The 21,386-nt window shown below is 42.0% G+C and overlaps 1 protein-coding gene across 3 annotated transcripts in view; it reads left to right on the forward strand.

Moving 5' to 3' along the window:
- The window catches only part of UBN1 (ubinuclein 1), a 38,300-nt gene that overhangs the window by 4,809 nt on the left and 12,105 nt on the right, over positions 1-21,386 (forward strand). For all 3 annotated transcript variants that reach the window (XM_049637466.1, XM_049637467.1, XM_049637468.1), the window contains exons 3-12: positions 3,552-3,638; positions 4,197-4,292; positions 4,651-4,785; positions 5,499-5,602; positions 6,317-6,755; positions 13,125-13,195; positions 14,662-14,791; positions 14,959-15,077; positions 15,345-15,473; positions 15,659-15,805. In XM_049637466.1, coding sequence (XP_049493423.1) covers positions 3,552-3,638; positions 4,197-4,292; positions 4,651-4,785; positions 5,499-5,602; positions 6,317-6,755; positions 13,125-13,195; positions 14,662-14,791; positions 14,959-15,077; positions 15,345-15,473; positions 15,659-15,805 — 1,457 coding nt within the window. The remainder of the gene's footprint in view (positions 1-3,551; positions 3,639-4,196; positions 4,293-4,650; positions 4,786-5,498; positions 5,603-6,316; positions 6,756-13,124; positions 13,196-14,661; positions 14,792-14,958; positions 15,078-15,344; positions 15,474-15,658; positions 15,806-21,386) is intronic.

The following is a 21,386-nucleotide window of genomic DNA, read 5'->3' on the forward strand; positions in this document are numbered from 1 at the left end:
GGTGTGCTCGTTGTGCCTCTGGGTAAGAAAGGATAGAATTCTTTGTAGAACCATGACTGTTCATTCATCGACTGTTCATTGACTGGAATTTTGTGCTGGACATTTTTCTTTTCAATGAAATCTCACTCTGCCTAGTTAGCATAAGGACAGACAAGAAAAGACACTGATAGCTCATCTCTTCTGAACAGTGATATTCTAGATAGTTTATTTACCGGGATGAATGGAAACCTATTTTTGTGGGAGTTTTTTTGTTGTTGTTTTGTTTTATTTGCCAGAATTGGGTTGTAGCCTTCAGGTCTTGTGGGAATCAGTGCGGTTTCTTAAATGTTATTTATTTATTTATATTTATTCATAAATGTTTATTTTGAGAGAGCTAGAGAGTGAGAAGTAGAGGTACAGAGAAAGAGGGAGACAGAGGATCCCAGGCAGGCTCCACACTCGCCACAAAATCTAATGTGAGGCTCGAACTCGCAAACCATGAGATCATGACCTGAGCCGAAATAAAAGCGTTGGAAACTTAACTGACTGAGCCACCCAGGTGCCCCTCTTAAATGTTTTTTAAAAGACCTGTTTATTTTCCTGGCATATTTGTTTTACTTTTTAGTATGAAGCTTCTCAAATAAATACAGAATAGGATAATAATGTAATAAGGCCCATGTACCCATCACCAGCTTTAGCTATTACTAAAGTTTTGATAATTCATTAACATTGTAAAAATTTTTAAAAAGTTTTTACTGAATTATGTATATAAGAAAAATGCATATATGATAAGTTCACAGCTTGGTGCATTTTCACAAACTCAACACACCTAAGTAACCAGTACCTGGATTATAAAATGTACCATTTTCCAGGATACCAGAAACCATCCTCCTGCCCTTCCAAAATCCTAGCTAAAATACATGGCCCACTGCCATGATTTCTGACAGCTTAGATCAGTTTTGCATTTAAAAAAAAAAATTAATTAACTTTAACTTATTTTAATGTTTATTTTTGAGAGAGAGACAGGACGTGAGTGGGGGAGGGGGAGAGAGAGAGGGGAGGGGGAGAGAGAGAGAGAGAGAGAGAGAGAGAGAGAGAGAATATCCGAAATAGGCTCCAGGCTCTGAGTTTGATGCGGGGATCGAACGCGGAAATGGTGAGACCATGACCTGAGCTGAAGTCAGACGCCCAACCGACTGAGCCATCCAGACATCCCAAGTTTATTTATTTTTGAGGGAGAGGGAGTGTGAGCAGGGAAGAGGCAGAGAGGGGGGAGACAGAATCCCAAGAGGCTCCGTACTGTCAGCACAGAGCCTGATGCAGGGCTCACATTCACAAACTGTGAGATCATGACAGCTGAAACCAAGAGTCAGTTGCTTAACTGACTCAGCCGTGCAGGTGCCCCTGGGTGTGCACGTTTTGTATTTTATGTAGATGGAATCCTACAGTGTGAGTAGGAAGTAGGTGAAGATCACAAGCACCTACCCTGGTGCACTGTGCTAGGCTCTGAGGCAAGGGTTAGTGGGGTCCCGCACTTGGAGTATTTTGATCTCTAGAGTGACTCTTAGTAAAATAAGGATTAGCCTAGTACCTGGCTCACAGGGTGTTTGAGGTTAGAATGAGATCATGTAGGCAAAATTTCTAGCAGCAGAACTTAGTGGCCAGTGCTCCTTCAGTCTGATTCACTGTTGTTTGGGTTGGATGCCTTTGGTTAGGAGCATTGTCTACTTTCTTTGCTCAGATAAAAATGTGTTTCCTTGATTAAGATCATCTTCCATTAGCTGAATGAAGCCAGTAAGTTTGTGCCAAAGGTCAACCTTTCATATTTGGGCTAGTGGGCAAGATGAGGAAAAATAATTTCAAATCTACGCAAGCTTCCTTTTCCAAAGTAGGAATTGGATGATCTTCCTTGAGAGGAAGAGACAGTAGCAGAGATTGATTAAAATCTTTATTTATGGGCTCAAACCAAATTAGTAGGTCAACTGAAATTAGAATACCAGTACTGTGATTTCACCTTTCTTGGGGGTCCAAGTGCCCTTCTCTATTGGAGAAAAATTTATGGAGCATACACAGAGAACTTTGGATTCATTTCCAGGGGATTCACTCTCCTGGCCTTCAGATACAGAACTCCTGAATCATTGTGTCTACTCTGTGGTGTTCAAAATATTACGTAACCTGACAGATTCATGTATTAATTCATTTACCATATGTTTCTTGTAATGTAAAACTATTGTGTTAGATACTGAGGAGTACATAAAGGTGGAGAAGTCACTATCCCAGCCTCAAGGGAACTTTCAGTCTTGTATGTATTTTAGAATTATGCCAACACAGGTAACAGGTGTTACAATGTGGTAATTGTTTAAGTCTGGTACAAATAAAGCACTGGAAGGCTTGGACAGAGGAGAGCTTACATCCCAGGTGATGTGTTTGGACAGAGCTGGACTTTCATATGTTCGGGAAGTAGTGCTTTTGGACAACTACTGTTTGCAAGACATGAAAGAGTACACATTGAATCCAGGACTGCTCTATATTGGTAGAATTTCTTAAGATTATTTTAACCACTTAAGTTATATGTGATCATTATAGAAAATTTAGAAGATACAAATGAGTGCATGTTCTAAAGACCACTCATTTGTGATGCCTGCATCATATGTATGTTCCCTATTATCTCATTATGCACATATACCCCTATCATTTAACTGATCTTTTATGGGTGGGTTGGATTTCAGGAGGCAGAAATGGGAGACTGAGGCAATTGAGTTTTGTCTTCAGACAGGCATCCAATCTTTAGTGATTTTGGTCTACTCTGAAGGCTTAAATGTATTTGATACGAGAGGCTTTTATTAAAATGAAGGTTCCTTGCCAAAGAAACCTAAGGTCCCAACTCTGGAAAACGTACTTAATGAGAAAAATGCAACAGTTTACAGAGTAGAATTAAACTTTGGAAATTCATGTGAAAATATTTGGAATGTGTATTGATATTGTACTGAGCCATCAAAATAAGCTTCTAAGGAACGGGAATGCTATGAACCTGGGTTTGACTTCTGGTACCACTGAGGGAAGTGCAAGTTCATACCACTCTTCCAACCAGTAAGGCAGAATAGCTCTCAAGAGCTTGCACTATTTTCAGTGGGTTCTTAACCTTTTTGAGCCATTAATTGCTTTGGAAGTCCAATGAAGCCTATGGACCTTCTTAGAACAATGTTTTTAAATGCATAAAATAATTTTTAGGAGTACCGAGGAAACTAGCTATATTGAAACACAGTTCTGTGTAGGTTGAATATCCCTGAATATAGGCCCTTTGCCATTTTTGGAGCCCTCTGGGACCTAGTGCTATGGTGGGCCATTGTAGTCATTCAGTTAAGTTTCATTGAATCACATGAATGGAAACTTGACTTTAACAACTAATTAAACAGTGATGGGACAGTAGCATGTTTTTTCCCTTTTCTGAAAAAGAGTTGTTTTTATTCAGTTTATAGGTATTGAGTAGTCAGTACTACAGTCAGGTATTACAGATAGGGTTGTGGGAATTTTTTTGTGACTCTTACTTTTGTGAAATGATCTCTTTACAGAAGAAAGATCTCTCAGATCCTTTCAATGATGAAGAAAAGGAAAGGCATAAAGTGGAGGCCCTTGCCCGGAAATTTGAAGAAAAATATGTAAGATTTCTCTCTTGGGCAACAAAACAACCTCACTGAGTGGGAGAGGTTTCCAGACATTTTTATGTTCCTTTAGTGGATTATCACCTAAACAAGTGCAGAGGTTGGAGAGAACAAAATGCGATTATTAGATAAATGCATTAAGGTACAGAAAATGCATGTGGCAGGCACTAGTGTATGAAGCTAAATGGATGAATGAGCAAGAAGGGCCTTTTACTCCTAGAATTTATGCTTAGAATAAATATTATGATACAAAGCATACAAAACCACTTAGTTCCTTCTTCTGTCTTAGGCCATTTTGTGCAGATAGAAATCTATTCTATTTTAAAAGGTCTTCAGGGAACGGGGTGTGGGGTGGGTGTAGGTGTGTGTGTCACTGTTCCACGCTTTACAACCTTGAGTCACTAGTTGATGGAGTTCAAGGCAGCAATTAATTCTATGTATCAAAAAAAGCATGTGACCTCAGAATTAAACATTTATTAAGAGGGTAGGCCTCATGTTATATGTTCTTAGCACAGTTACACATGGAAAAAGCACATGACCTATTTTAAATTTTAGGGTGGAAAGAAACGTAGAAAAGATCGGATACAGGACCTGATTGACATGGGGTACGGTTATGATGAATCGGACTCCTTCATCGATAATTCTGAGGCGGTAAGTCCTTACTGAAAATGTCATTGGAACCACCTTAGCTCCTACTGAAAACCGCCTGGAGGTGGGAATGGGGTCAGTGTGGGCATGCCTTCAGTGTGAAGAAGAAAGAGCTGGCCTGGTGAGAGAGGGAAAGTGACATCCTTGATCTGGCCTTGATTCCCTCACTGAAAATGACCAGATCGATCCAAACACCCTTTAGTTTGGACATTTGTGGTTGACGAGAAGCAGGTCTTAGCATACTGACTGTCTGAAACGTGACAGAACACCACAGTCGTACCTGCTCTGTCAAGACCCACTCTGCACCTTTGGATTTGAGTACCAGAACGTGTAGCTGACCATTTGTTTTCTCCCCCTTCAGTATGATGAGCTTGTTCCTGCTTCTTTGACTACAAAGTATGGAGGATTTTACATTAACTCGGGAACCCTGCAATTTAGACAGGCATCAGAATCTGAAGACGACTTCATTAAAGAAAAGAAGAAAAAATCTCCAAAGGTTAGAACAATACATGATTTTGGATTTCGGAATTGCTTTTTTCTACATGACTTTATAAGATCAGTAGGTGACTTACCAGAACATGTGCTGGTTTAGGTTGGCTCAGGAGATTGGTGGAAAGGCTTGAGCCATGCCAAGGCCGACAGGTCACTTCTCATACCTGTAGTTGGGCAAGGTGCTGTGAACCTGGAGCTGTCTGTGCCTGTGTCCCAGCAGGCTCGGCAGCGATTCATTTCTCAAGGTGGTTTTAGGACAGGGACTAGGGCAGTGAAGAGTGTGGAGTGAGGGGAATTTGTACCAGCCTTGCTGTGTCTCTTCTGTGGACATGTAGAGGACTTCAGTTCCCAGGGCTGTCACCCCGACAAAACAAGTGAGCCTTAAGATAAGTTTATTTTGAAATCTACCTACCACTGCTTGCGTGTTTACAACAAGATGTAGGGCCTGCATACAGCTTACTTGAAGTAGAAAAGTTTCAGGCTACAGAATGGCCTCTTGCCTCAGCCCTGGGTGCTTCCAGGAGACACTGTCAGTGGGATTGCTGTGTTGACCTGCTGCAGGTCTGTGGTCCAGGGACTGGTCTGAAAGCTGTTGCTCTTGAAGGAGGTGAGGCAGCTCTCGGGATGAACCCCGGGCGGAGCAAGGCCAGTGCTGTGTAGTGCACTTGCTCCCTGAGTTAGGGAGCCGTGTAACTGTGCCTTGTCTTTAATTCTCAGAAGCGGAAGTTGAAGGAAGGTGGTGAGAAGATAAAGAAGAAGAAAAAAGATGACACTTATGACAAGGAGAAGAAATCGAAAAAGTCCAAGTTTTCCAAAGCCGGGTGAGAGGCAGCAGCTTCTTTGCTAGGACGAAATCTGAACTGTTAGGGCAGGACACCTGGGAGCTGACGTGCCCTCCTCCTCACAGCTTCAGAAGAGGCAGCAGGGCTTGGCCTTCCGTTCCCCATCATGCCTCCCACAGTGCCACCGTGGGCAGTCAGTGCTCTCACATCTCTGTGTGTCAGACATCGGAGTTCGCTCTGTCCCTTTGTCGGTGTTGGCAGCTATTTCTGTCACTGTGTGACTGCTGATATTTCTTGTTCTCTTGGGCACCCCTCCTCTGCCCCAGTTCTCCTTCTGTCTCTGCCACTTCCCTTGTCTTCTTTGGTCCTGCTTTCTTCACCTCACTCGGTCTCACCCCAGCTGCCCTTCAAGTTGCTGCTGTTCTCTGCTGCTCCTGCTTTTTCCCTTTAAATATTTTTCTTGCCCCCCCACCACTTTTTTGCAACCTTTTGTTTCAGCCTGGCAGTGGTTTTTAAAAACACATCGGATATTTAGCATTCTGTGACATTGTTCTGCTAACCTGTATTAAATCTCAAGCTTTGGTCCCAGCAAGAAGGAGCTCCATATGCCAAGAGGAGGGAGGAGGAGTAACAGGGTGGCCCTGTGACTGAGGTTCCTGGAGACAGTTGCGCTGGGAGCAGGGGCAGTCTCTCGTGAATTTCCCTGTTGAGGTGTGCTGCAGCTTTCGTAACCAACTTCTTCCTTGCTTGCAGCTTCACAGCCCTCAATGCCAGTAAGGAGAAGAAGAAAAAGAAATATTCTGGGGCTTTGAGCGTTAAAGAGATGTTAAAGAAATTTCAGAAGGAGAAAGAAGCTCAGAGAAAGAGGGACGAAGACCATAAGCCCGTAGCGGTCTCGTCGGCGGAAGCTCAGGGCCTGCGGGAATTGGAGGGCACCTCTGACCCCTTGCTCTCGCTCTTCGGCTCCACTTCTGACAACGACTTGCTCCAGGCGGCCACTGCCATGGACTCGCTGACTGATTTGGACTTGGAGCAGCTGCTCAGTGAGTCTCCAGAAGGAAGCCCTTTCCGTGATATGGATGATGAGAGCGATTCCCTTGGGGTGGGACTGGACCAGGAATTCAGGCAGCCCTCTTCCCTCCCCGAAGGCCTGCCCGCGCCCCTGGAGAAGCGCGTTAAGGAGCTGGCTCAGGTATGGTGACACAGAATGGCCGGGCTTTCCTGGAAGCAGTTTGGGCAGATTGACAATGGTTCTGCACCACATGAAGCTCGCTGCCCAGAGCAACCCTTAGTGAGTTGGCAGTTTCGGTGTAAGCTTTTCCAAGCTCTCTTCTCCCGAGTGAGGAAACTGTGTAAGCTCTGACCATCAGGCATCATTTTTAGGGCTTTCATGGTTCTTTCACTCCCGAAAAAAAAAATCTTTCTCCTAGGGGAATTTCTTTCCATTTCCTGCCTGTCCGTTCCTTCCTCACAAATGTCTTTCCTTTGGTGCAGTAGACGCTAATGTTGGCAGCAGGCAGCTGAGGCACAGATCTGTCATTTTAGTAATTAGGTTTTGAAAAGTCACAAAAGTTTGCAAGTGTATGTTAAACCTAGGGTATATGCTTAATTGCCACTGGGTTTCGGTTGCTGCCTGGACTTGCCCATCATCACTGTTAGGTAGCGATCACAGGACTACCTAATGAACGAGAAGGAGCTGAACATTCATACTGTCTATGCACCGTTAAGAACAACAACGGTCTTTGGGCTATAGCAGCCCTTGGCAATTGGGAATTGCTTTCTAGAGTGTTAAGAATTGTCAGTTCAGTTGTGTATTACTATGAACCAAACATAGATCATTAGTTATGATGACTTGTAGTTAAGGAACATTTTACTTCGGGCATCCTGACTTATAATGCAACTGGTGGCATCAGACTCTAGCTTAAGTATTAAACTAGTGGTTCTCATAGCATTTCAGAATTACCGTTCTGTGTAATATCCCTTGTGTTTTATGGTAGGGTAAAATGTTAACCACTGGTACAAATGATTTCTTGTTTTGAAAAAGTTTTTGAGCACAACAGATGAAGTAAATCAAATGTCTTACTCAGATCCCTAGTTCTTCCTCATTCACCTGTGTGCAGTGTTCTCTCTGTGATGATTTAAATGAATTGTGTCATGTCAGCGTTTCTGAGAATATCTGAATAGGACGTGTAGGTGGAAGTAGTCGAATCTGAACTTGGCATGTTTGAGCATACTGTTCTGTGTTTGCTCTCAGAATTTATGTTTAAACAAATTACTCTTGGTCGTTCTCAGTCCTCCGGTTTGTAATCTAATTCTTTTGTAGCTTCTGAAAGTCTTGTTAAGTAAGTTGAGTGAGGTATAAGCGGCAGTAGCCAGTCGTGTTTTTAGAGAAAAGTCAAAAACATTCTTGGATGTGCCCCTCCACCCACCATAGGTAGTGTTCTAGTCTGATAACTTAGACTGATTATATTGCTTTCTTGGAAAAAGATGGACAAACTCCATGGAAACAAAATGGCTTAATATGAAGCAGCATTGGGATGTGATTCAAGAAAGCCTTACTTTCTGGAGTCCATTGGATGGACCCTGAGCAAGCTGTCCTTCCTCAGTGACTGCCAAGTTCTCTCTTGGGACAGTGGAGACAGGGTTCTGGACCCTATAGATACGGTAGGCTTGGTTGGGTTTTAGTGGGGAGGTGGTGACCAGGACAAATTGACATACTGAAAATGAGCATTCATATGTGAGATTGATACTTAAGTCATCACCTAGCTCATCTACTATAAGAGCGTTAAGAACCTTTGGGAAATGGGATAGAAAATGGGGATTACCCATCATTCTGCCAATCTGAAAATTATTCTCAATTTGCATATTCCTTTCTAGCCTCTGTGTATATGTTTTTATGCAGTTGTAATTATAGTTGTGAATAATTGTTTCCTGCTTTCTTCACTTAATAAATATTATTGTAAAGCCCTCATTACTTTTGATGGTTGCATGAAAAAGAAGGCTTATTTTTAGAAAGTTACTTAATGCCATTCCAGAGGACCCCCAGGTGGTCCATTCTCACCAGGGTCCTGTACTCGGGCACTTGGAGCCTCCTACATGTGTGCTGAGTGCTCTAAACCCAGACCTCACTGAGACTCTGCTGGGAAAGCTATTCCTCCCAGGGAGAAAATGCCTATGTACACAAAAGTTGCATATAATTTCAAAAGCCATCCATGGATATTTGGATCCTTAATAAGGAGCCCTGTCCTCAATCTTGAACTGGACATTGCGTTTTTAAATTTACATTGAACTTGATGTACATAACTGTAACATTAGTAGTGTTACGTGTTCTCGCTTTATTTTTCACTCCCCTTGTTATCTTTTTTCCTCTTTATTTTTATAAGATTATTTAGTTTTAAAATTTTGGCCTTAGATGCAACATGTATCAGTTTCTACTGTTAACTAAAAAAACTGCCCCAAAATTTAGGGCTTCAAAGAGCATTTCATTTCTCCTGACTCTGGTTGCCTGGGTGGTTTCTCTTCTGGTCCTACCTGGCTCACTCTTGTGGCTCCATTCAGCTGACAAGTTGGCCGGGTGCTGGGATGGCTGGGGTGGCCGAGGTGGCCAGGACATCCGGCCTGTCCCTCCTTCTAGTCTTTCATCCTGGGTTTCTTCAGAGCATGGCAGTTTCAGGGTGACATTTCAAGAGAATGAAAGTGGAAGCTGCAAGGCCCGTGAGATCTAGCCATAGAAATTCTGTGTTCACATCACTTCTCTCCTCTATTGGTTACGCAAGTCAACAAACTAGGTTGGAGGGTTGGGAAGTTAGAGGCCATCTTCTTGTGGCAGAATGCATATCCTGGGAGAGAAGGGGTCTGGGATCCTGTTTGTCACCTACCACGGTCCTATAAGCAGATCCTAATCTGGTATGTATCCATCCCTTAGGGAATAATCTTTACTCTGAGAAGGAAAAATTAGACTTCTAAGTTTATTTTTGAGAGAGAGCACGCATGGGCGCAGTGCACACCTGAGTGGAGGAGGGTGGAGAGAGACAGAATCCCTAGTGGGCTCCGTGCTGTGGGGCCTCAGACTCACTAACTGTGAGAGCATGACCTGAGCTGAAATCAAGAGTCGGATGCTTAATTGACTGAGCCACCCATGCTCCCCGCCCCCCTTTTTTAAAGTTTATTTATTTTTGAGAGAGGGTAGATTAACTTTCTAACTAGATGTGATGCTCGAAACTTGGAAAAAATATATTTGAAATATATATACATATATAACTATATATATTTAACTATATATATTTAACTATATATATTTAACTATATATTTAACTATATTAAACTATATTAAAGAGGTACCCCAAGAAGGCTGCCCTGGTGGATGCCCAAGCAATGTTCACTGTGTTCACTATTTAGCCTGTTTTTCATTTCCTGTTTCTTTGTACTATACGCTCTTATGGCCCCAAAGAATCCAGTGATTTGATCTGATGGCTTTACCTTGTCTTCACTGAATAGGCCTTGATTGTGCCTTTTGTCTTGGTTGTTGGAAAGTTCACGTGTGTTGCCCCCTCAGGTTACTGTCTTGATGTAGTCTGGCAGCTACTCAGCCTGGTCCAGACAGATGAGCAGCTCTATTGACTAAAGCATAAACTGGGAACAATACTGAGAAAAGAAAAACAGAGACCTCATGTCCGTCACTCTTCTACTCCACCTGCTCACAGCCTACCCTGTTATAGACTTAGAACCCCTGCCTCACAAATCAAGGCAGACCTGGATCCAAGGAGAAAAGGGTAGGAAAAAACCTAACCTGTTTTGTCTTTTTTAAAAAGAAAATCATGCCAGCAAAAACAGGTACAGTATATAAGGCTCTGACCTAGGTGCTAAGAGGCTGTAAGTGACTTTTCTTATAATTAAAACAGCTCATTAAAGGGCTTTTGGAACTATTGTAAAATAGCATGACTGGACTGTTTCCATTTAATTTTATTTCTTAGTTAATCTAGGATTGATGAATTGAAACAACTCCTTAAGCAAGGGTATCTCTTCTTAGGGTTGAGGAACCTCACTTATTTCCGGAAGAGTATCAGATATAAATCCAGTTGTTCTTTTAGTTGGATTTATTTAAAAATACAGCCCTTGACTAATTACCTTCATTATAAAACCAGACCCTCAGAGATATTATCTACACAATTGAAAAGGCATTGGAAACCTCCGACATACTGAAGAACTGGCTGATAATCTAAAAGTAAAATTTGAATGTAAACCGAAGCAGTTGATAGGTCTGCCAAATGGTGGGGCATTTGAAATACATGTTACAGTGATTAGATTGAATGAATACGAAAGTGCTTCTGGATCTTAGAAGTAGCAGTTTGTAAGCTTAAACAAAAGAATGACTCCTGTTTATTTTCTCTCAAACTAAAATCATACTGTCAGTATATTAGAAGTGCCAAGACTTCTGAATACTTAAGAAAACGTAAGAAATCGTCAGGTGAATGGATTAAAAGTTGCAACCTTTCTTTCTTTGATTTCCATCCATCCATTTCACCCCCTTTCATCCTGGGCCTTTGCACTTCCCTCCCTCCAGGGGTTTGCAGAGGCTTGAGTTTTGTGTATTCTCTGCAGGTTCTGTTTGTTGGTACCAAACTTTTTTCCTCTGGTTGCATTCTTTCAGTAATACCTGTTTGTTCCTTCATCTGTGCACTTAGGCGACATTTACTAAGCTCTTTACGTAATAGGCAGCTGTGGGAAATATATTGACAAATAAGATTCAGTTCTTGTCCTCCATGAGCTTGTTCTCTGTAAGTGGACCAGTAGACATGTAAACAGGTGGCTGTAGGACAGAGCAGAATGAGGTAAGCTCTGTGATATTTGTGTGGCCAAGCAGATGGTCAGGTGGACAGCCAGACTTGAGGTAAGAAACAAGCTCCTTGGGTATGTAGGAATCAGACTGGAAACAACAGGTTTGGCCTGGCGCAGTGGAGAGATGGCCTTACAGGAAGCCCAGGCATAGGGCTGAGGTGGGACAAGGGGTTGTTGAATTGTTGGATGGTGGGGACCCCCTGGAATGTAGTGGAGAATGGGGACCATAAATGCCACATAAAAGAGTTTGGGTTTGATTCTGGGCTTGGAGAGAACTACCTAAGGGTTTTAAAGGAGTGGAAGGATTTCAGGAGGATGGAGTGTAGTTATTAGAAGTGGGGAACACAGGAGGAGGAGCAGAAACTGGTGGGTTTGGTTTTGGGTAAGTTGTGTGTCCATACCAACAGATCATCCATTGACAGAAGTAATTGGAAATTCTAATCCAGAGCTTAGAAAAAAGGGTTTAGAGCTAGACTGTTAGATTTGAGAGATCTACATGGGTTATGTGTTATTTTGAAGCTATGAAGGTGTAGAAGGTATTGGGAGAAGATAGTTTTAGATAGAATCTTGGACTCCATCTATTATTAAGGAGAGCTAATGACAGAGAGGGAGCAGCCAGAGGTAGGAATGGGTCTCAGAGGATACAATGAGAGGAAGGCACGTGAGGGGACAGGAAGGTGGAGGGTAGTTCTCAATGCCTGTAGTCTCAGAGGGGTTGATCAGGGTTGATTGTTTGTTGTAAGACGAGAATCTCACTGCCTTTGTTTGCCATCATTATTCTAGATCAAGCCTGATTTTAGATATTTTATTTTACCTAAAGCCTTTGGACCAGCAACTCTTGGGTTTAGGTCAGTGGTTTTCAGTCCCCTCTGCACATTAGAATTCCCAGGGTTACTTTTAAAGAGTGCACATTCCTGGGCCTCGTCCCCAGAGATTGTGATGCGATCTGGACCAAAGGTCTAGGGTGGGGAAAACTGCCAGGTAATTCCAATATGCAGCCAAATGTGAGAATCGATGGTTCAGACTTTTGCTGTGATTGCTTTCCTGACTTGTGCACTTAGTGCCCTGGCGGCCTGCCGTGGCTGACACGCTGGGTGCGTACTGTGTTCTCGTGGGAAGCAAAAGACTGTATAGGAGCCTGCTATGGCTTGTGTCAACAGGTAGGAAGGTATGTTAGTGGTTAAGATGGTCTGGTAATAGAGTTTGTGATAAACCGTTAAGTGGATTGTGAGTTTCCCAAGAATTGCAATGTCCTTAAGTGCTAAAGTAGCACATTGTTATTATTTAGGGGTGAGGGGGATAAAGGTTTTTTAATCTTGAGGGTTTGTTGCAGTTATGGTTGTTTTTGTACTGTGGAAGTATGGAAATTCCATCTCACAGTTGAGGTGATAGGGTGCTGGTCACAGGAGGTAACCAGCTGGTTGAATCAAATGTGTGATGATTGCTTTGACTCTGTATGATTGACTTTTATGTGACTGCTGTTTCAAGTCCTGGAAGAATGGACAGTCCATAGATGCTTTAGCAGCATTTGAAAAAAGCTGGATATACCAATTTGGGAGCATAGGGTGATCATAGGTGAACTTAATCTGGGATTAGGGCTGAGTGAGGATTTTCTCGAATCGGCAGGTGTTCTGTAGGGAAGGACTGGCCTTGTGCCTGTGGGTGAGCGTGTGGTTGTTTGAGGAAAGTGCACTAACAGATGTTACTGTCTGCTGTGAACCAGGCTGCCAGAGCTGCTGAAGGAGAGAGCAGACAGAAGTTCTTCACCCAGGATGTTAATGGCACCCTCCTAGAGTGAGTATCTTTTGTTTCCATGTGTCTGCTGCTACCATGCCTGGGTTGTGCAGGCCAGGGAAATGGGTGTGGATGGAACTGCCTAAAGATGACTGCTTCTGAGAGAAAAAAACGGTGATTATTTTCCTTTAGTTTATTTTTAAGTTTACTTATATGTATTTTGAGAGAGAGAGGGAGAGCACAAGCCAGGAAGGGGCAGAGAGGGAGAGAATCCCAAGCAGACTCCGCATTGTCGGCGCAGAGCCCGATGTGGGGCTTGAACCCATGAGCTGTGAGGTTATGACCTGAGCCGAAATCGAGAGTCAGACGCTCACCCGGCTGAGCTATCCAGGCACCCATATTCTTTTTTTTTTTTTTTTAAAGGGGTTTGTTTACACCAAATATCTGTTTCCAGGAAACAGTAGGTCTTACTAACCTTAAGCAGCAGGTATTAATAGAACACTGTATATAATGATCATGGGCAGTTGGAAGAGGATTTCTTGGCAAGTATAAGATGAGAGAGAAAGTGTTGCTTGCTTGTGCAGAAAAGTAAGAGGTAACTTGGTATAGTCTCAGGAGCCTGCTCTCCTGGGGTCATTCTCCTCTCCCAAGGCCAGGGTATGTACATATCATCCCATGACACTTCTCCCGCATGCCTGATCCTCTGAAATATTGCACTGTATGAATTGGATTAAAAAAGCAGAAAAACCACACATATAAGTCCAAACCAGGTTCTTGGTATCAGGTCCTCCAGCCTTGCCAGCTTCTCTCTCTGTTGCATTATGTAGGAGAGGAAGCTTGTTCCTCAACAACTGAGGATTTTACACATGCAAGAATAGTTGTCAAGACTTGGGAATATTCTAGCAAATGAGCAGGATTGGGATTGGCTTCTTGGGTCAGAAAGCCTGGACTGTAGAGAGCACCTGAGGGTCAGCATACATGAGAAATTTGTGTGAACGGTAGCCTGCTGGAGCATGCCACATAAAGAGAGCTTGAGGGATTGAAGACAAATATTTTTTCTGCTGATTTAGATGGGGACAGTGGGAGGGGTGAGGACTTCCCTGACTTCCTAATCAGTGATAGAACTGGGAAAAAAGGAAATGCTGTTGGAAAGTATTTCCTGGCCATACCAAGTAACTCAATCACTTTCCATTTTGAAAGCTCTTAAGTTCTTGTTGTTTGTGATATTTAGTACTTCCGAGCTTGTTCTCTCGGGTTCTGTTTTCCTGACTACCTTTGACTTGGTCTTGTCTTTGACCTCAAGGTTTTGTCCCTCTTTACCTAACCGAGTTCATCAGGTGTGGAAGTTCTGATTTGGTGACTACTGGAGATCTGTTGCACTGGTCACTTAGTTACATTGTGTGACTGATGACATAAGGTTTGACCTGTTCTTGGCTCTTAGTTTTCCTCTCTGTGGTAGGGTGACCTAATGATAAGAGAAGCTCCAGTGAGCTATGGACCCTTGATGACTCTGTTCTGTTCTTCAGCATAGAGGTACAAACTCGGGAGCTGAGTAGCCAAATCCGTTCTGGGGTATATGCCTATCTTGCCTCATTCCTGCCCTGCAGCAAGGACACCCTGGTTAAACGTGCTCGGAAACTTCACCTCTATGAACAGGTGAGTGACTTTGGAGTGGAGCCCCTTGGCTTTAGGGCCCAGCAGAGAGGGTAACTGAGTCTTCACAGATGCCACCTCTGCTGTTGTAGTGCCCTTGTGCAATAGTATGTCCTCAGTATAAGAAGTGATACAAAAACCAATCTTACACTACGTTCTGTTTTCTGCAGGGGGGGCGTCTAAAGGAGCCTCTCCAGAAGCTTAAGGAGGCCATTGGAAGGGCAATGCCAGAGCAGATGGCCAAGTACCAGGATGAGTGCCAGGCACACACACAAGCCAAGGTCGCCAAGTAAGTGTGTTCCATCGCTCTCACGGGACATCATCCTCTTGACTTTTCTCTTTTGTGTGTGTGTGTGTGTGTGTGTGTGTGTGTGTGTGTGTGTTTTCATTATTACATTTGTGAATGAGACTCTTGGTTCTTCTGCAGCATTTGGACCTTTTCTTAGAAGCCCGGGGTCGGGATGGGCAAGTCGGGGAGGTGGGTGGTGGGTGAGAGAAAGTAGTTCTTTTGTGGCCGTGACCCTTAGGGTCCCACTGATTTCTTTCCATGCTATAGGATGCTGGAAGAGGAGAAGGACAAGGAGCAGAGGGAGCGGATTTGCTCTGATGAGGAAGAAGATGAAGAAAAGGGGGGCAGGAGGATAATGGGACCCCGGAAGAAATTCCAATGGAATGATGAAATCAGGTGTGCCCAAACTGGGACCTTGCCTCATTGGAGGGTTTGTGGGGCCAGTGTCTGAGCATGTTCCCGTGTTTCTAATGAAGGTTAGAATCATTTACTTTAATCAGGGCTGCTGAAAGCACATAATTGAAACCTTGAAAGAAGGATTTGGGGTAGTTTGAAGTTTCTGACTTCTGCTTCCTCCTCAGGGAGCTGCTCTGCCACGTGGTGAAGATAAAACTGGAGACCTACGATCTGGAGAGGAACAATAAGACCCAGTCTTGGGAGGACTATGTGAAGGCCTTTCTGGATGCTGAGGTCAAACCTCTCTGGCCCAAAGGCTGGATGCAGGCCAGGTGAGGGCCGGGAGCAGCCAGTATGGTCAGCGTGGTGATGAGGTGGAGTGTTTTTGCCTTAAAGACATATATGAGTGCTTCTGTTGTGCCAGGCCAACGCGGTCCCTTCCCTCAGGGAGTCACTGTCTAGCCGACTCAGCTCTGTTCCCACTAGAGGAATTGGGGGCCATACTGGTTGCTGTGAATGGCTCTTACCGTTCCCTTGGAGAGCGAAGTTACCTATGGGGTTTTGGCTTTGTTATTCTTTGTCACACTTCAGTTTGGAGTTGGCTGCATGTTCTTCCCACGTCACTGTGCTCTTACCTGTTTTGAGGTATTGGCTCTTGGTAGAAGCAGAGAAGTAGATTCATCTTGGAAACATGTTCCCGTTCTGAACAGAAGTCTCATTTGCAAGGAACAGGGCTGGCTGATTATTGGAGTTAAGTGCTGAACTTCTGTGTTCTATAGCTTCCCTTTCATGAAAATGGACTCTGCAATACTTGGACAGGAAAGTTAGCTGGAGCTAGTGCTCTGTTCTTTTTTTTTTAATGGGAGAAAATACACTTTACATAAAATTCACCATCTTAACCATTTTTAGGTGCACAGTGCAGTGGTTTTAAATACGTTCACATTGTTTTTGCAGCCATCACTATCCATCTCCATAACTCTTTTCATCTTATAAAACTGAAAACTCTGTACCCATTGAACAATAACTCTGCATTCCCCCCCCCCCGCCCAGATTCTGTGACCATCATTCTACTCTCTATGATTTAAAAAAAAATTTTTTTTTAATGTTTTTATTTATTTTTGAGACAGAGACAGTGCATGAGCAGGGGAGGGGCAGAGAGAGAGGGAGACGCAGAATCTGAAGCAGACTTCAGGCTCTGAGCGGTCAGCACAGAGCCTGACGTGGGGCTCACGGACTGTGAGATCATGACCTGAGCTGAAGTTGGATGCTTAACTGACTGAGCCATCCAGGTGCCCCAACTTTCTGTCTATGATTTGACTGCTACGAGTACGTCCTATAAGTGCAGTCATACAAAATTTGTCTTTCTGTAACTGGCTTATTTCACTTAGTATAATATTTCCAAGATTTTGTTTGTATTACACATTACAGAATTTCTTTCCTTTTTAAGGCAGAATAAAATTCCATTGTATGTATAGATCACATTTTACTTATCCATTCATCCTAAGCTGATACTTAGGTTGCTTCCATGTTTTAGCTATTGTGAGCTATGCTATTATGAACTAGAGTGTACAAATATCTCTTCAACACCCTGCTCTCAGTTCTTCTGTGTATATGCCAAGAAGTGGAGTTGCTGGATCACATGGTAATTGTGTGTTTAATTTTGTCATTAATGTTAATTTATTTGAGAGAGTGTGAGTAGGGAAGGGGCAGAGAGAGAGGAAGAGAGAGAAAGTCTCAAGCATGCTCTGCGCTGCTGGTGGAGAACCCGACATGGGGCTCGAACCGACTAACCGCGAGATCATGACCTGAGCTGAAATCAAGAGTTGGACTCTTAACCAACTGAGCCGCCCAGGTGCCCTTGTATGTTTAATTTTTGAGGAACCATCAATGTTTTCCATAGTGGTTTTATCATTTTGTATTTCCACCAATAGTTCACAGATGTTCCAATTTGTGTACATCCTTCCCAATACTTGACGTTTTCTGGGTTTTTGATAGTAGCCATTGTAATGGATGTGATGTGGTGTCTCCCTATATATTTGATTTGAGTTTTCCTGGTGATTGGTGATGTTAAGCATCATTTAATATATAATATTGGGCCATTTATATATCTTTTTTTAAGAGAAATGTTTAAATCTTTTGCCCATTTTTTAATCAGGTTCTTTTATTGTTTTAGGAGTTCTTCTTGTATTCTGAATATTAATCCCTTAACAGATGTGATTTCCAAATATTTTCTCTTATTTTGTGAGTTGCCGTTTTACTCTGTGGATAGTATCTTTTGATGCACACAAAATTTTTTTTTAATGTTTATTTGCTTATTTTGAGAGAGAGAGTGTGAGTGGGGGAGAGGAGCAGAAGGGGGAGAGAGGGCGGGGGGGGGGGGGGGGGAGAGGGAGAGAGGGGGAGAGAGAAGGAGAATATGAATGAATCCCAAGCAGGAGTCACACTCATTGTGGAGCCCAATGTGGGGCTCGGTCTCAGAACCGTGATATCATGACCTGAGTGGAAGTCAAGAGTCAGATGTTCAACTGACTGAGCCACCCAGATGCTCCTCAGTATGCAAATTTTTTAAATTTAATGAAGTCCAATTTGTCTACTTTTTGTTGCTTGTGTCTTTGATATCATATGTAAGATACCATTGTCAGATCCAGGGTCATGAAGCTGAGTTAATTTTTGTATATGGTGTTAAGGGTCCAACTTCATTTTTTTTTGCATGTGGATGTCCAACTTTTTCAGCACCATCTGTTGAAAAGGTTGTGCTTCCCTCATCGGTCTTTGCACCTTTGTTGAAAAATCATTTGACCATATATGTGAGGGCTTATTTCTGGGCTCTCTGTTCTCTTCCATTGGTTCATGTGTCTGCCTTTATGCCAGTTGCACACTGTTTGGATTACTGTAGCTTTGTAGTAAGTTTTGAAATCAAGAAGTGTGATTCTCCAGCTTTATTCTTTTTCAAGATAATTTTGACTGTGCAGGGTCCTTTGAAATTCCCTATAAATTTTAGGATGGGTTTTTCTCCTTCTGCAAAAAACAGTCGTTGGGATTTTGCTAGGGATTGCATTGAATCTGTAGATTGCTTTGGGTAGTATTGATATTTTAGTAATATTAAGTCCAATCCATGGTGGGATGTGTTTCCATTTATTTCTGTCTTTAATTTCTTTTAGCAATATTTTGTCATTTTCATTGTGCAAGTCTCTTATGTGCCTAGTGAGGTTAATTCCTGGTTTTTGTTTTGTTTTCAGATGCTGTTGTGAATGGAATTATTTTTGTAATTTCTTTTTTAGATTGTTCATTTTTTGTGTACAGAAATGGAGCTGATTTTTGTGTTATGTTGATTTTATATCCTGCTACTTTGCAAAATTCTGAAAATTTTTTGGAATCTTTAGAGTTCTCTACATAAAAGATCATATCATCTGCAGAGATAAGCTTACTTCTTCCTTTCCAATTTGGATGCCTTTTGTTTCTCTTTCTTGACTAACTGCTCTGGCTAGAACTCCTAGTACTACGTTGAATAGGAGTGGTGAAAGCAGGCATTCTTACCTTGTTCGTGATCTCAGAGGAAACGCTTTTAGCCTTTCACCATTGACTATTGTGTTCACTGGGGGTGGCAGCGGGGTTGGGTGGGATTTCATACATGGCTTTTATTATGTGGAGGTAGTTTTCTTCTATTCCTAGTAGAGTGTTTTTATCATGAAAGGGTGTTGAATTTTGTCCTGCGTCTTTTCTCCATCCATTGAGATGTTCACGTGGGGCTTTATTCCTTCATTCTGTTGATGGGGCGTGTCACACTGGTCAGTTTTTGTATATGGAACCACCCTTGCATTCCAGACACAAATCTCACTTGGTCATGATGTATAATCTTCTTAATCTGCTTCTGAATTCTCTTTACTAGTATTTTGTTGGGGAGTTTTGCATCGGTATTAATAGGGGATATTTGTCTGTAGTTTTCTTACAGTGTCTTTGCCTGGCTTTGGTATCAGGGTAACGCTGGCTTCATAGAATGAATTTGTATGTATTCCCTCTTCTTCAGTTTTGGAAAAGTTTGAGAAGGGTTGGTAGTGCTTAAAATACTTGGTAGAATCCACCCATGAAGCCATCAGGTCTGGGCCTTTCTTTTGTTGGGAGATTTTTGATCACAGACTCAGTCCCCTTGCTAGTTTAGCTCTAGTCAGAATTTTTATTTCTTTGGGAATTACTTGGTAGGTTTTGGGTTTCTAGGAATTTGTCCATTTTAAGTAGGTAATCCAGTTTGTTGGTGTGCAGTTATTCATAGCCTCTCTTACAGTCCTTTTTATTGGTAGAATCAGTAGTAATGTCCCCACTTTCATTCCTGATTTTGGTAATTTGAGTCTCCTCTCGTTTCTTAGCCCATCAAGCTAAAGATTTGTCCGTTGTGTTGATCTGATTTTTCTCTATTCTCTGTTTTATTTATTTATGCTCTGATCTCCAGTGTTTGCTTCCTTCCTGTTGGCTTTAGGTTTAATTTGTTCTTTTACCAGTTCCTTAAGTTGTAAAGTTAGGTTGTTGATTTGGGATTTTTCTTGTTTTTAAATGTTTATAGCTGTAAGTACTCTCTTAACATCCTTTTGGGTGTGTCTGTAAGTTTTGGTATGTTGTATTTTCCTTTTCATCTGTCTTTCAAGTATTTTCTAATTTCCTTTGTGATTTTTTTTCTTTGCTCCATTGCCTGTTTAAAAAGTATGTTTTCTGATTTCCACAATTTTGTGAATTTGTCAGTTTTCCTTCTGTCATTGATTCGTAGCTGTAGCCTCTTGTGGTCAGAGAAGATACTCTGTATAATGTCTATCTTTTTAAATGTCTTGAGACTTAATTTGTGGCCTCTGTCCTGGGAAGTGTGTCATGTACACTTGAGAAGAATATGTATTCTGTTGTGGGGTAGAGTGTTCTGTGTATGTCTGCTATATCTAGCTGGTTTATGTGTTAAGTCTTCTGTTGTCTTATTTGTCTTGTTTCTAGTTGTTCTATCCATTAGTGTGAGTGGGGTGCTGAAGTCTCCAACTCTTAATGTAAAATTGTCTGCTTTTCCCTCTAGTTCTGTCAGTTTTTGCCTCAGTTGCAGGAATGTTTATGAGTATTATATCTTCCTGCTGTATTGAGGTGTTTATTAGTACATAATGACCTTTTTTGTCTTGTAATGTTTCTTGATTTAAAGTCTCTCTTACCTGATGTCAGCACAGCCCTCCTTGCTCTCTCTGGTTACTCTTGGTGTGGAATATATTCTTCCACCTTTTCACCTTCAACTTGTTTTTGCCTTTGGATCTTAAGTGAGTTTCTTGTAGACAGCGTTGAGTTGTTTATCCATTCTGCTAATCTCAGTGTTTTGATTGGAAAGTTTGATCCATTCGTATTTAAAGTAATTAATGGAAGGAAGGGCTTGCTTCTATAAATTCATTGACCTGTGAACTCTGCTCCCCTACAGTTCTGTCCTCACCTCTTTTGGTTGTTGATGTCACAAAATTACATTTTTATACATTATGTGCTCTAAAACATAAGCTGATAATTCTTAGAGATACATTAGTGTGTTAAATTAGGTAGAAAACAAGATTTGGAATTACAAACCAAACTGATAGTAATGCTAGCTTTTATACTAATAATTACTTTTTTTCCTTAAAGTTTTAGTCTCTTAAGTCATGTAGAAAATAAAAAGCACAGTGACAAACCATTTTCATGAGAATACTAGCTGTTATAATTGTCCTTGTATTTCCATTTCTGAGATCCTTATTTCTTTGCATGGCTTTGAACTACTGTCGGTTGTTCTTTTATTTGACCTCACAGGGTGCCCTGGAGCATTTCCTTCAGGGCAGTCTAGTGCTCAGGATTTTCTTCAGCTCTTATTCATCTGGGAGTACCTTTTTTTTTTTTTTTTTTTTTTATATATATATATACGTATACATA

Source organism: Panthera uncia, chromosome E1 (assembly GCF_023721935.1).
Source record: "Panthera uncia isolate 11264 chromosome E1, Puncia_PCG_1.0, whole genome shotgun sequence".
Taxonomy (NCBI): domain Eukaryota; kingdom Metazoa; phylum Chordata; class Mammalia; order Carnivora; family Felidae; genus Panthera; species Panthera uncia.